Source organism: Prunus mume, linkage group LG6, assembly GCF_029339155.1.
Source record: "Prunus mume cultivar Tortuosa linkage group LG6, ASM2933915v1, whole genome shotgun sequence".
NCBI classification, from domain to species: domain Eukaryota; kingdom Viridiplantae; phylum Streptophyta; class Magnoliopsida; order Rosales; family Rosaceae; genus Prunus; species Prunus mume.
Genome location: NC_142703.1, coordinates 14,793,988 through 14,806,326, shown reverse-complemented (window position 1 = coordinate 14,806,326; position 12,339 = coordinate 14,793,988). Strand labels below are relative to the sequence as shown.

Below are 12,339 nucleotides of genomic sequence, written 5' to 3'. Positions count from 1 at the left end.
TAGTGTAGGAGACCAAGGCCCAAAATAACAAAAGAAGACTGCACAAGAACTTGGGCCTAGCAACCTATATGGGCCCACTATTTACAAATGAATGGTACATTAAAGGATATAAAATTTCATGTGGGTTTATGCCCTTCCCTTTCAAAAAACCGGTCAAACATCCATGTGCATTAGTGGACGACAAAAATGCACAACAAAATTGATATGTCATGGCGTAGAGTCTAGTATTAATAAACAAGTATACATGAATTTGTAACATCACGTAGCAATGTAACCTAGTTAAACGTGTTTTTTTCTCGTTAAAATCAAGTCATATGATTCGATATAATAAACTCACCCTATTATTTTTCCTTTAAAACTAGAAAGAACAAAAAATTAACTCCTACATGAGTAAGATCCAGCCCAATGCACAAAAATTCAGTACAATCTATCTCTGAAAATGCAAAAACTGCAAAAAGAAAACTGCACAAGATGGTTGTAGGCTCATTCTGAAGATGGCATTGGTAATTGGTTAACCCAAGGAAATTTACAGATGTAAGCCATGCAAATACAATTCCATCCAAAACCCACATGTATTTTTTCCTTCCTTTTCTCACTTTTTCACTTTTCTCCATTTCAGAATTACCAAAAAGAACGAAGACAAAAACCATTTTTCACACCAACAGCTACTAACTTTCCTCTATAACCCTAAAAGCAGAACCAGCCAAATTCCATGTGATTTTCAATTCCTCTGCTTCGCATGTCTTCCTCTGTATTCTCTTTTACCCTTTTCACGGTTTTCATCAAAAATAGTTGTCGTCATGTCAAATTTATAGGCTTCTAAAATGACCAAAACGAGCAGGCACTAGGCGACCATGTACAAAAGCCAATTCCATGTTCAGTACTTGGTCGAAGAAACATTATTGTTGTTGTTGGCCATGGCTGGTGACCAAAAATCAGCACCATTGTTGTTTGTCACGTGCATCGTGTACTCCACAGGGGCCAGGCACAGTCCTCTGCTCCTCAGGTCCTTTCTTGCTTCCTCCATCTCTCCATCCTTCCAATTTTCAAACCCAATTTCACACACACAAGTGAAAACCACAGTGGAATTATATAAAAAAATAAACTTGAATTTTTGGGAAAATCCTAGTTTTTTTTTTTAATACAAGCTATAGTCTAAATTACTCTAATTAACCTAATTTGCAGGAATTGAGACTTAAACTGGAATTGAGACTTCAACTTGAATGTAAAGAGGCGACTCACCGTCATAGTTTTGACTAATTGACTATAAGTATTGACCAGGAGAAGGCTCTGCTTTTTTTCTTTTTTTTTCACTCAAAGGGTCAGTAAAGTCACATCTGTTTGGGACCCATGGAGGCTGGGACCCAGTGACACGTCACAGTGGACGTAGATAGAAGAAGAAAGAAGAAAAATCTGACAGAGATGGTGTTGTGTGTGCAGCAAAACTTTCTTGTAACGGGGATACCATTGTTTTGCTATTTGACCAATAATACAATAACACGTAAAAGTTATCCCTCCTGTCATTCTTGGCCCTTTTGAAAGTCTCTTGTTGTGTGTGTGGGTTTTGTTGGGACTTACAGGTAATGTAGGCAGGCGTTGCAGGTAAGGCGAGCACAGAACCTGAACCTGGTCGTGCAGGAACCTGATGTATCCCATCGCTTCGTGAAGCACTGATGCAGTATCTGTCTGCAGCAAGAACCCAATTTCCAATTTCCCGAAAACATTTACCAAAATGTCAAACTTCTATAACAATTTTATAATTCTATTCAATCAGATACATTTTGCAACCAAAAACAAAGAAAAAAAACTATCTGGGTCAAGTTGGGTTTTGGAATTTGACCTTGCCAAAGGGTGATACAAGTTGTTGCAGAGCTGCAATTCGTTCTCCAAGCTTCTCTTTCCTCTATGATGCAGAAAAATTCAAACCCATTTGGTAAAATCTTGCCAGAAAATACAGAGAGCATAGCATGCAAAGAGTGTGAGTGAGGGAGAGACAGGGGGCATGCAATGGTGCAGATTAGTTTTTTTGTGTTTCTTGTTGAAATTTCTGACCTTTGCGTTGCCTGTCGATGTGTGATTCTCAGATTTCGTCTTCTTGGAGGTTCTCTGGCTTGCAACCATCGTTGTGCTGATGGTGCTTGCACACTGCACCGACTCTTGGCCTAACCCATTTCTCCTTTTCTGCCATTAAACCCAAAAAGCATCACAAAATCGTAAAGGAAAACAAATTAAATTAAAAATTAAAAATTAAAAAAGGAATTAAGAACTTTGATCACTGACATTGTTGGATTTGGGCAATGCGTTGATGCTTGTGTTGCTGGTTGAATAAACAGAGGAGGAATCGCTGCATGTAACCCCTGATTTCTTAGCAGTCTCTGAAAACCCAATTTCCAGACCATCGCCATGGTTGTGATCATAGTTCCCGAAGCAGAGCATTTTGGGTGGCTTAATCTGGGTGGAATAAGCAGATGAATGGGTGTAGTTAAAGGTTTCGTCGTCCACGCCAAGACCACAAACCTCATCAGCAGCGAAGAGTAACTGAGAGAAACTAGTCCCCTCTGTGACAGCCAAATGGTCCCCCTCTAAATTATCATTTTCCGCCATATCAACCCCACAAACAAAACCCAAAAGTTTGAAGCTTTTGGGTCTCAGAGAGAGAGAAAGAGAGAGAAAGTAAAAGGTTTGATTAGAACGATGGGGTTTTTAGGAGAAAACAACGGAAGCTTCTTGTTGATAACAGAGAGAGGGAGAGAAGAAAGAGAGTGCTCTGTTTTTGTTCTGTTTCTCTATGTGAGAGTGTGAAGGTGTTTAGAGGCGTTACAGTAGAAGAGAGAGAGAGAGAGAGGATGGGTGGGGTGGGCTGAGAAGAAAGGAGGGTGTGGCTGGGCTTTCCAAGGCTTGGCTTTGGTTTTCGGCGACTTTGGTCAAACCCACCTGGCCCGAGAAAACCGTGGTTTCGAGCTCCAACGCGTTGTTGCCTAACCCCAAACTCAAAAACGCTCTCCTCTTTCGTCACCTTTCGTCCTCTCTATAAACATAATGTAACGGAAGTGATTTTAGATTCATTAATGTTCTATTCAATTAACTTGTTTATGTTCTCACATAGGTACTTAATGATGATGCCAGGGTCAATTGTGTGTGGAGTATGACTGATTCTTGTTGATTGATGCATGTGGATCTTAACGTAGATATGGGTGTGTGAATGATTAATGTTTGTTGATGTATTTTGACTCTATTGTGAATCTGGCATATTTCTAATTCACTCTCGTTCTGTGTAACTAACCGTAAGAGTCATCTGCATTTAAACAAGTATGTCAACGGTTTAATAAAGTAACATGAAAATATCCTATACTTTGGCGCACTTTTCACTTTTCAACTCTAATATACCAATTTAGCATTATGTTGATAAACTTATATAATCTCCTTTTCAAAATAGCACCATTAATGGAATAACTTTTAACATCATCTCATTCGGCTCTTAAATTTGGTGTCGAATATAGAATTAAAATCTTATATAGCATATTTCCATTGGAGATTATCTACCCTATTGACAATGTAAGATGTTAAATTGGTCGGTGATAGAAATGCAATGATCCTTCTCTCATATCAATCAACAACATGTTAGAAATGCACCCTTCTTTTGTCCATCCACGCATCCCAATACCAGAAAAATCCAACACATTATTAGAAGAAAACGAACGAACCCTTAAAAGTCCTTCTCTAAAATCAGAATCGAATTTTCCTCTTTTTGTAGAACTAATTTCTGTTTTAACTTTTACGTTCATCTTGCAATTCTCGTGAGAGCCGAACGTCTTGTCATTTGGTACGACTGGAAGTATAGAAGTCACCAACTTTGACTGTGGGGTCCCAAAACCAGACCATATGATTATATTTTCTTCAGACGAACATATGGAATGAGGGGTGTACAAGATTTTGGATGCCCACAGCCACAACCCACATCATCCATATTCTAAGTGATGATTGTAAATTTTTTCATCTTTCATAAAACTATTAGGCGTTGTTTGGTACGCTGGGAAAAAAAAAAAAAACTAAAACTTTTTATTTTTTGGGAAATTGAATATTTCATTAGGCAAACAACCAAAGAGAGAAACAGAGCAGAACAAAATAAGCCAAGACACAACAGCCTACACTAATCCAAAAACCAAAGGCAACCAAAACAACCAAGCCGACCCAGAATTACAGCAAAAATAGAGCTAGGACAGAAGACCAGACACATTGTAGATGGAAACAGGTGTCAGCAGTCAAGAAGTTCATCACCAAAACAAAGCCTACGGTGGGCAAGGAAGCCCATCACGAGACAGAACATGAACAAGGGAGGATGGGGGCCGATCGACCCACACTTCCGTACTCATCCCTCCAACAGCAATCGCCGCCGCAGCATCCGCAACCGCATTGGCTTCTCTTGGGATCCAAGTTCCAACGAACAGCAGAAAACTTGGACTTCAAATCCTGTATCCGACATAAAGAAGGGTAGATACCCCAGTCCCCTCTGGTAATTTTCCCAACACAATTATCAATAACCTTCTTTAAATCAGACTCCACACACACATGAGTGATGCCATTTTACAGCGCAAAGGACAGTCCCTCAATAATTGCCTGCGCTTCAGCAATCTCAACTGACCCAGTTGTGGTCTTTAAAACTTTTCCAAACTTAAATTCACTCTAAAACTATTTGAAACCTACTAAACGATATTAAACGCCAAAATTGTCCTTATGTCGTGGCAAATCAATGACTTTGTTTCGTCTCGTCATTATCTTTTCCCTATCATGCCCCAAACATACACTATTTGCCCCCAAAATTACTCTGTTAACGCCGAACCTCTTGGCTGCTGGCAGATCCTCCTACGTCAACTATGTACACAAAGTTCTTGTGAAAAGACGATTTTGTTTCGACAACTTTAAACGTTCATTTATCTATTTTATATATACAAACCAACAAAGAAGTGGAAAACGAGATTTGATATCATATTAGACAACTACTCTAACAATGTATATCAAATTTATAGAGCTTGAGCTCGTTCTTGTAGGACAAGAAATCATTTGCAGATAATGTTCATGCAGTGACCGGAAATCTCTCCAGTGCCAACTTCAGATTGAGGAAATAACTGCAATCGAGATTAATATTTTCACAAGCTTCATAAGGCATGTCAGCTTGCAAATCTTGGTAACTACATGAAAAATGAGGTGGCTCGGTTTCCTGTGATGTGTATGACACCTTTGCTTGCTGACAAGCCTAGCATAAGTTTTTAGCCCATCCCATTGTCAAGAATGTCCTTCATCAAACAAAAGTAATAAAAATTTCGAAGTCCAGATTACATTAAAAAAATTAAATCAACGAAGCGGGGATCCGACCAAATTATTTATTTTTAAAAATATTATCCTTTTGTTACAAAACTCAAGTAGTTTACAATCTCTTTCACAGGACAAAATTAAAACATCACTGAGTACAAATCCTTGTCTCTGTCAAAATAATCAACAAAACAACACTCACGTTTGCAAAAGAAGCAAGTTGCTAAGAACCCTTTGGGGCATTTTGACGAACACTTGGCAGACGCACTAAGCGGAGCAGATCTTCTTCAACTTGTCCGCCGCAGATTCATCCACAGAGTACTGCAATCACAAGAAAACCCAAATGGGTTTCAATCAGAAACACAAATAAACATACCCAATTGTCCAAATCCAATAGAAAAGTGCGTGTAATGAGAAAGAGAATGAGAAGTTGACCTTGTTGAGGACCCAGAGCGAATGCTTGTATGCCCTGTGGAAGAGCTCGTGGAGGGCTTGGTCATCGCCGGCCTCGACCTCTCTGTAATTCACGAAGTTTTCGCGCGCGTACTTGGCGTAGTAAGGCCTCGTGTCCTCCGGCAACCGCCTCACCAATCTCAGAACCTCTGCGTAGATTCTCAAAGCTTTCTCCATTTCTCAGTTCCAAAATATCCGGTGATCACCGCCTAAAACTTAAGACCCCTCCACGATGCTTTGGTTGTTTCAACAAACGGGCCTCTGTTTCTTGCCGAAAATTACATTGGGCCGGATATGGGCCGGTTGCTTTTTTTTTTTGCGGGGGAACTAAATAAATAAATAAATAAAAATTTGGGGTGTACAAGAAAAGGGCATTACTTCCTTCATTTCTTGGAAGGATGCATTTCTATTTATTGTAAAGATATATATTTAAAAATATTTCATCAAAAATATAATAAATAAATAAAATTCTCTAAATACATGTCAAACTGTGATTGACAAAAAGTAAGAGTTCCTATGTATGTGTATAAGTTTTTCCTCTTTGTATTTTTGATAAATTATTCTTATATATATGTCAAATTATTATTCGTAAAAACGAAGAGTATCTCATTATCGTTAAGGAGGGAAGTAGTCTGTTGTTTGGCAAAGGGACAAAGTCCCAAAACAAAACAAGAGCAACAACAAACAACAGTCGAATAGACATAACTGGTTCAAATGCACCCAAATACAAAATCAATCATTTTCTCAACATTTAACCTTTGGTTTATTTTTGTCTTTTGAGTGATTCACAATGGGACATCAAATTTGTCTTTCCCATTACACGTGTATGCCGCCACACCCCAAAAACTACACTAAAATTCCACGTCCCCACGTCCTCAGTTTGCTACACATATTGCTTTGCATGCAAACAATTTCCACCCGAACTTTCAAACAAAGAATAATACAAGCAAAGAAAACCAAGTTCGTCTAAATTATTTAATGCGTCCAACCAATATCCAAAACCCTCATAATCAAACGCATATAAACCACTCGAATTAACGTGAAGCCCAAAACCCCCCTCCCTCATACTTGGTTGGTGTTTGCTTCCATGGTGGCAACTCCAGCATCATTCATTCTCTCTTTAAAACCCAACCCACAACCACATCCACCTCTCCACACTCTCTCCCACCCCAACAGCTGATACTCCCGAAATCCTGTATTCGAATCCTCCTTTCTCACTATTGCTTGTGTCAAAAGAGAAAAAAAAACACACACACACACACACAAGCAGCAATGCTTGACATTTGGTCATGGATATCCGACCTCCCCAACTCGGCCGAGTGGTCCGAGTCAGACTCACCACATACTTTTGAACTCGCTAGCTCCGGAGCGAGTTACGACAGCAACCCAACTCGGTCGATCCAACTCCGGGCCGAGCGCACTACAGGCTCCAACATCGACACTCTAGTGACTTTCTCAGTATGCTTGCACGGCTTCAACAACCAGTACCATCCTAAAAAGACGATCTGGGTTTCTGACACGTGTTCACTCTCCTCAGACAAACCCTACCTCCCCCTGTTGCTCCAGCTCCTCCGGAAATCATATCCCGCTCCCCCACCGCTCACGATAGCACCTGCCCGCGCTCCCAGCTCCAGACTCTCAAACCCGACCCATTTTCCTGGATCATGGACTCCCACTCCCCCGAGTCCTTCTCCACCTTCTTCGACCTGGTCTTCGTCACGCGCCTCTTCTGGCTCTGCGCGTGCGACTCGCCGACCGAAGTCGGCTCTCTGTACTTCAAATCCTTGCTGGCTCCCAACCTCGAAGCCTTGCTGTGCAAGCAAGCGCCGGCTCTCCGGACGTTTCTGATCACCGTCGGCTTGGACGCAGAGCTCTGCTTCATGCGCACCGTTGGGTACATGTTAGCAAAGTGGTGCATTTTAAGAGAGGTGGGTGTAGGCTTGCAGACGCTGACGTCATCGCCGTCGCAGAACTTGGGGTTCTCTTACGCGACGGAAGCTTGCGGGTTTTGGGTGCTCAAGGCTTACGCGCCGGTGATGGGGATGAGAACCACACGCTCCGTCAACTTGAACCAGAAGAATCAGTTTCCGGCTTTGGAAACTAGAGACTCGGTGCTAAAATACGCCTTGGCGCACCAGCAGCTGGAGGCGGTTGTTCAGGTGGAATATTCGGTGGGGTTTTACGACGGGTTTATTCAGGTGACTGCACGTGTCGACAACCTGCGCTTCCACGTGGTGAACCTCGGATTCAACAAAAACGATGACGTGGACTACGCGGAGGAGAAGTATTTCCCGTCGAGAGTCCGGGTCTGGGTCGGGCCAGAAGTCGGGGCGAATTACGTGAATGGGTTGAGTTTGGGCCGGTCCACTGATAACGGAGAGAGAGAAGTCAAAACGCAGAGGATTACGAAGGGCAGTTTCGCAAAATCAAAGCTTCCGAAAGTGAAAAGCGCGGCGAGGGTGTCGACGAGGATGAGGAAGAGGAACTGGAGGTGGGACCAGGACGCTGAGGGAAACGCGGCCGTATTCGATGCGGTGCTGTGCGACAACATGACGGGTCATGAGGTGGCCACGTGGAACCCGGCTATTGGGGAGCAGAGCGACGGTTTGCGACAGCGATACAGTGGAGCAAATAGGCCGTTTACTAAAAAGGGGAGTTTGGTGTTGAGTGGGGATGAGTATGGGGATGGGGTTGGGTGGAGATTGAACAGAGAGATGGAAGGGAGTGTGCTCAAGTGGAGAATAGGAGGGAAAGTTTGGTTGAGCTATTGGCCTAATGAGGTGAACAGTTCATATTTTGAGACAAGGTGTGTGGAGTGGTGTGATGAGGTTGATTTGCCATTGATTATTGGTAAATTGAGTGTATGATCAAAGACTTAGGGTTAGAATAAGTAGATATAACATATGAAGTTTTTATGTTAGATTTATATAGTAGTGTTTTTTTCTCCTTTATTTTGATTTGGGGTTGTTGTATCAAACCTAGCTAGGCTCTTGTAGGTTTCACATAATCTAGATTTTCATGTTGCGGTGCTTTTCACTATGTATAAAAGTGTAATTTTCTTTTTAACTTATGATATATAGCAAAGCATTGTGTAGTTTGATTATACATAATTCATACTAGTTCAGCTATGTACATGATAAAGAAATCTTAAAATCAAAGGCCTTGACACGCTTCAAGATTTGAGCCAGGAGGGCGTCCATCCGATCGAAGTTGGCTTCCATGGCCAGAGTTAATGTGTCGTTCATGTCGTTTTGAAACATACACGAGAAGAGAAGCGTAGGACTATTGGCTGATACCAATGATAAACCCCGTTCAACCTAAACTCGATATACCAAAACAGTGAGAACAACTTTATTACTCGAACAAAAACAATACAATTCAACATTCTTGCTAATACTAATTAACCACTTAATATAGTCATACAATGACAGCTGTCTATTAGATTGCAAATGACTAAAGAGCCCTTAGGATCCTATCAAAGAGAGATACACACTTGAGAATGTATGTTTTCTTTATATAATCAATATTGATAATTGATGAAGGAATTTCGAACACGAGACCTATTTCCAAGCCAAAAGCAAGCAAGCAATCTTCCCACTTAAGGCTCAACCTCTTGCACTGCACGCTTAGATAAATATTATACAACAAAATGAGCACCTTGCTCATAATTCTGTTTTGGGTTTGCTCCTGGCTCTGGGTGATCTGGCCCTGCATCACTTTTGGCTACACTCAATGGGTTTGGCCAGCTGATTACAGGGCATGTTCCCACCAACAACCACTGCCACAGCAACCATCTCTTCAAGCTTCTCTGAAGCATCCAAGGAGACGCCACTACCCATTTGAAGGTCTTCTTTAACTCCTTTTTTTTTCTTTTTCTTTTTCAATTTCCCAATTCTTTTTAAAAGAATGTGTGGGATAAAGTAAAATTAGCAAATACAGAGAGTACAGGTGTCACTAAAGTAGACGAGAATAACGAGAATTGGAAAAGATCGGTAGTAGTATAATTTCTTTTCAGCCCAAAACCCTTAAAAGTTCCAATCTTTCTGCAAGTTTACCCATTAAATTTATGGTCCCCATTCTGATTTGTGTGAGCTTGATGAGGTTGAGCCCCAAGGCCTTGTAGTTGTTAGCTAATGGGTTTTTTCCCCAGAAGCTGATGGTTGATACGTATCTCACATCAGCCCCTTCAGGTCCGTGATCTTTTGTTTTGTGTGTTTTTTTGGATGACGTTTTATTTTTCTTTCTCAGTATCTGAAAAATTTCATCTTTAACAAATTCTGATTGCTGTTGGCCAGGCCTTTTTCGTATGTTTGTATAGTTGCATTGTCCCGTTAGATTGATTTCAAGTTTTCAACTTTCAAAGATTATGCTGCAATTTTCGCCCTTTTTTTTTACTGTCTATGGAGTCTAATTGCTATGTTTATCTTTTTTTGTTACTCGTAAGTTATAACTTTAGTCACCTGATAAAACACTGTAAAAACCCAATATTTGATCACACAAGTACAATAAAATCCCATAAGTTTAAGATGGTTCTTAACTTTTTATGCTTATCCAATACTGAAAATACAATGCTGAACATAATTTATGATGGGTAAATAAGGCTTAAACTGGTTCTTAATAAGGCTTAACATACTCATTAGTTCGCTATTGCTAAATTTCGGTTGTGGATCAGACCCGTACATGTACCAAATTTGGGTGCAATGCTGGCTGTGGATCAGTCACTATAGCAGCCAGGCTCTAAGTTTGTCCATTCAAACACATGGAGTGTGAGTGACAAAATAAAGTGATCAAATCTGGCAATTCTGTGATTTCAAATTGTTGTCTGAAAAGCAGCTCCCTTTGAGCATTTTAGAGTTTCTTATATTGCTTGTTGTCAAATTTTCTCATTTGTTGAGGAAATCCCTGCAGTTGAGGTAAAGCTTCTGAAATTTGTTCAACTTTCTCATCTGGTGCCCTTGCCTCTGCTTCTTTTGCTGAAAACAATTTTATGTGGTTCTAGGCTGGGTTTTGTTTTGGAATGAATATGACAGTATGACATAATGCCGCACAAGAGCTTAGCACATACCATTGCACATAGAGCTTAGAATTAATTTGCTTTAGTAGTACCCATCCTACACTTAAGCTAAGGAATTTTCTGATTATCTAGAAGATAGAATTCTTTCTAATAGAGGCATTTGATTTCCTTCTTCTCGGTGACACTGTCCATACTGAGATGCTAGTTGGGTTATGCTAGCTTGTGATCTGGACACTTCAGAATGTGCACTGACCATATCTATGTTCATTTTTGTTACATGAACTTGTAGCTTCTCTAAGAAGCATCCAAATCAGGGCTATTATTTTGTTGAACTGCTACTCTGCTACTGCTTGCAAATTTTTTTTTCCAAACACAACACAAATAGATAGCTGACAAGAAATTCCAAGGGTATTAGCGTAAGGATATGGCTTTTTGCTTCAAGCCCTCAAGTATTCTTAATTGTTCTTCATATAGGTTTTCACCATATAGTTCTAGTTGTTTGTTTGCCAGTTGAATGTACTGCACAACCAGGGATGTCTATTGTTATTTATTTAATGGTAGATATCATTTACAACATGAGACTCGTGGTTTCATATAACATCATGAGGATGCTCTTGCGTTGGCATTTAGAAAGAATCCATCAATGTTGTGTATGCCCCATGGAAATGGTGACTGATTCTCAACATGACTGCCTATGAGAAAACCCAACCTCTATCCTCTTAGATGGAGCTTCTTATGAGAAATTTTCCTCTGCTTAACATTTTCTCACAAAGAATGTTTGAATTCAACAGGAATGGCATTTTACAGGAGTCATACCCCTGAAGATTCTGAGCTGAAATGCCTATGTGGGCTTCCTGCAAAACTGAGATTATCTCAAACCCCAAAAAACCCGTTTAGGTTATTCTATAATTGCCCAAAGGGTATATCTGCAGTAAGTATGCTTTTCTCTCAATATAGAATCAAAACTACATTGTTCAGATAACCTTTTTGTCCTAACTAATTTTGTTCTTAATACTGCTAGCAATGTGAATTCTTTCGTTGGTCGGATGAGCCAGCTCCAACGGGCGATAGGGAGACCGATGAGCAAAATCTTATCCGTCATGAGTGCATTCGACTACAAGAAAGCTTAAATGAAATTCAACAGGAACTGGACTGTGAGAGGACTGAATGGGGTAGGGAAAAATCAGAGCTAACTTCACAACTATCAACTCTGCAATCTGAGCTTGATGCTCTCAAGAAAAGAATCAAGATGGCAAATGAATCAGATCTTATGCCCCCTCTTGACAAGCTATCCATAGCAGATGATAAGGATGATGATGCCTTAGTACTACATACTGTATGCTGAGCATGGACAGAACTGGTTTGCATGGCATTTTTTTTGCTTAAATGCCCAAGTAGTCTCATATTGTAAAGTTATGTGAGCAAATCAGTTATGGCCTTGAACATTTATAAACTATCTTAGTGGTATATCTTATGTGTTATTGACTATTAAAATATTGAATTCTGTTTAGATGAAGTTATGGATTTCAACGGAAGAGAGAGAAGAATAGAAGCTTCTTCCT

At 40.4% G+C, this 12,339-nt stretch overlaps 4 protein-coding genes across 7 annotated transcripts; 2 read left to right on the top strand and 2 right to left on the bottom strand.

Moving 5' to 3' along the window:
- Positions 1-408: 408 nt before the first annotated feature.
- On the bottom strand, positions 409-2,997 carry LOC103335163 (basic helix-loop-helix (bHLH) DNA-binding superfamily protein). Of its 3 annotated transcripts, none has more exons than XM_089054448.1 (5): positions 2,281-2,997; positions 2,053-2,181; positions 1,841-1,903; positions 1,579-1,682; positions 409-1,036 (listed from the first exon to the last, which is right to left on the bottom strand). In XM_089054448.1, the coding sequence occupies exons 1-5, from the start codon at positions 2,602-2,604 to the stop codon at positions 1,003-1,005; spliced, it is 654 nt and encodes a 217-aa protein (XP_088910574.1). In that variant the 5' UTR covers positions 2,605-2,997; the 3' UTR covers positions 409-1,002. The 3 variants fall into 3 exon arrangements, with proteins under 3 accessions (XP_088910574.1, XP_008236390.2, XP_088910573.1); XM_008238168.3 differs by having other exon boundaries at positions 1,579-1,686; positions 2,281-2,991; XM_089054447.1 differs by having other exon boundaries at positions 896-1,686.
- A 2,350-nt stretch (positions 2,998-5,347) lies between these two features.
- On the bottom strand, positions 5,348-6,048 carry LOC103335164 (complex 1 protein, LYR family protein). The gene is made up of 2 exons (XM_008238169.2): positions 5,746-6,048; positions 5,348-5,631 (listed from the first exon to the last, which is right to left on the bottom strand). Exons 1-2 carry the CDS (start codon positions 5,938-5,940, stop codon positions 5,578-5,580), a joined length of 249 nt encoding a protein of 82 aa, XP_008236391.1. The 5' UTR covers positions 5,941-6,048; the 3' UTR covers positions 5,348-5,577.
- An 819-nt stretch (positions 6,049-6,867) lies between these two features.
- LOC103335165 (uncharacterized) lies at positions 6,868-8,857 on the top strand. Its single transcript, XM_008238170.3, has one exon. It carries the CDS (start codon positions 7,428-7,430, stop codon positions 8,628-8,630), a length of 1,203 nt encoding a protein of 400 aa, XP_008236392.2. The 5' UTR covers positions 6,868-7,427; the 3' UTR covers positions 8,631-8,857.
- A 451-nt stretch (positions 8,858-9,308) lies between these two features.
- On the top strand, positions 9,309-12,305 carry LOC103335166 (uncharacterized). 2 transcript variants are annotated; one of them, XM_008238172.3, is made up of 3 exons: positions 9,309-9,608; positions 11,569-11,708; positions 11,799-12,305. In XM_008238172.3, the coding sequence occupies exons 1-3, from the start codon at positions 9,413-9,415 to the stop codon at positions 12,120-12,122; spliced, it is 660 nt and encodes a 219-aa protein (XP_008236394.2). In that variant the 5' UTR covers positions 9,309-9,412; the 3' UTR covers positions 12,123-12,305. The 2 variants fall into 2 exon arrangements, with proteins under 2 accessions (XP_008236394.2, XP_008236393.2); XM_008238171.3 differs by lacking the exon at positions 9,309-9,608 and adding an exon at positions 9,615-9,953.
- Positions 12,306-12,339: the final 34 nt, after the last annotated feature.

Excerpts from the sequence above, each read along its gene's own strand:
- LOC103335166 (XM_008238172.3), top strand. The coding sequence starts at position 9,413 with ATGAGCACCTTGCTCATAATTCTGTTTTGGGTTTGCTCCTGGCTCTGG. Across the intron at positions 9,609-11,568 it reads ACGCCACTACCCATTTGAAG|GAATGGCATTTTACAGGAGT; the intron begins GTCTTCTTTAAC and ends TGAATTCAACAG. Across the intron at positions 11,709-11,798 it reads GCCCAAAGGGTATATCTGCA|CAATGTGAATTCTTTCGTTG; the intron begins GTAAGTATGCTT and ends TAATACTGCTAG.
- LOC103335165 (XM_008238170.3), top strand. The coding sequence starts at position 7,428 with ATGGACTCCCACTCCCCCGAGTCCTTCTCCACCTTCTTCGACCTGGTC.
- LOC103335163 (XM_089054447.1), bottom strand. The coding sequence starts at position 2,604 with ATGGCGGAAAATGATAATTTAGAGGGGGACCATTTGGCTGTCACAGAG. Across the intron at positions 2,182-2,280 it reads CATTGCCCAAATCCAACAAT|AAAAGGAGAAATGGGTTAGG; the intron begins GTCAGTGATCAA and ends GTTTAATGGCAG. Across the intron at positions 1,687-1,840 it reads TTGTATCACCCTTTGGCAAG|ACAGATACTGCATCAGTGCT; the intron begins GTCAAATTCCAA and ends TTCTTGCTGCAG.
- LOC103335164 (XM_008238169.2), bottom strand. The coding sequence starts at position 5,940 with ATGGAGAAAGCTTTGAGAATCTACGCAGAGGTTCTGAGATTGGTGAGG. Across the intron at positions 5,632-5,745 it reads CGCTCTGGGTCCTCAACAAG|TACTCTGTGGATGAATCTGC; the intron begins GTCAACTTCTCA and ends TTGTGATTGCAG.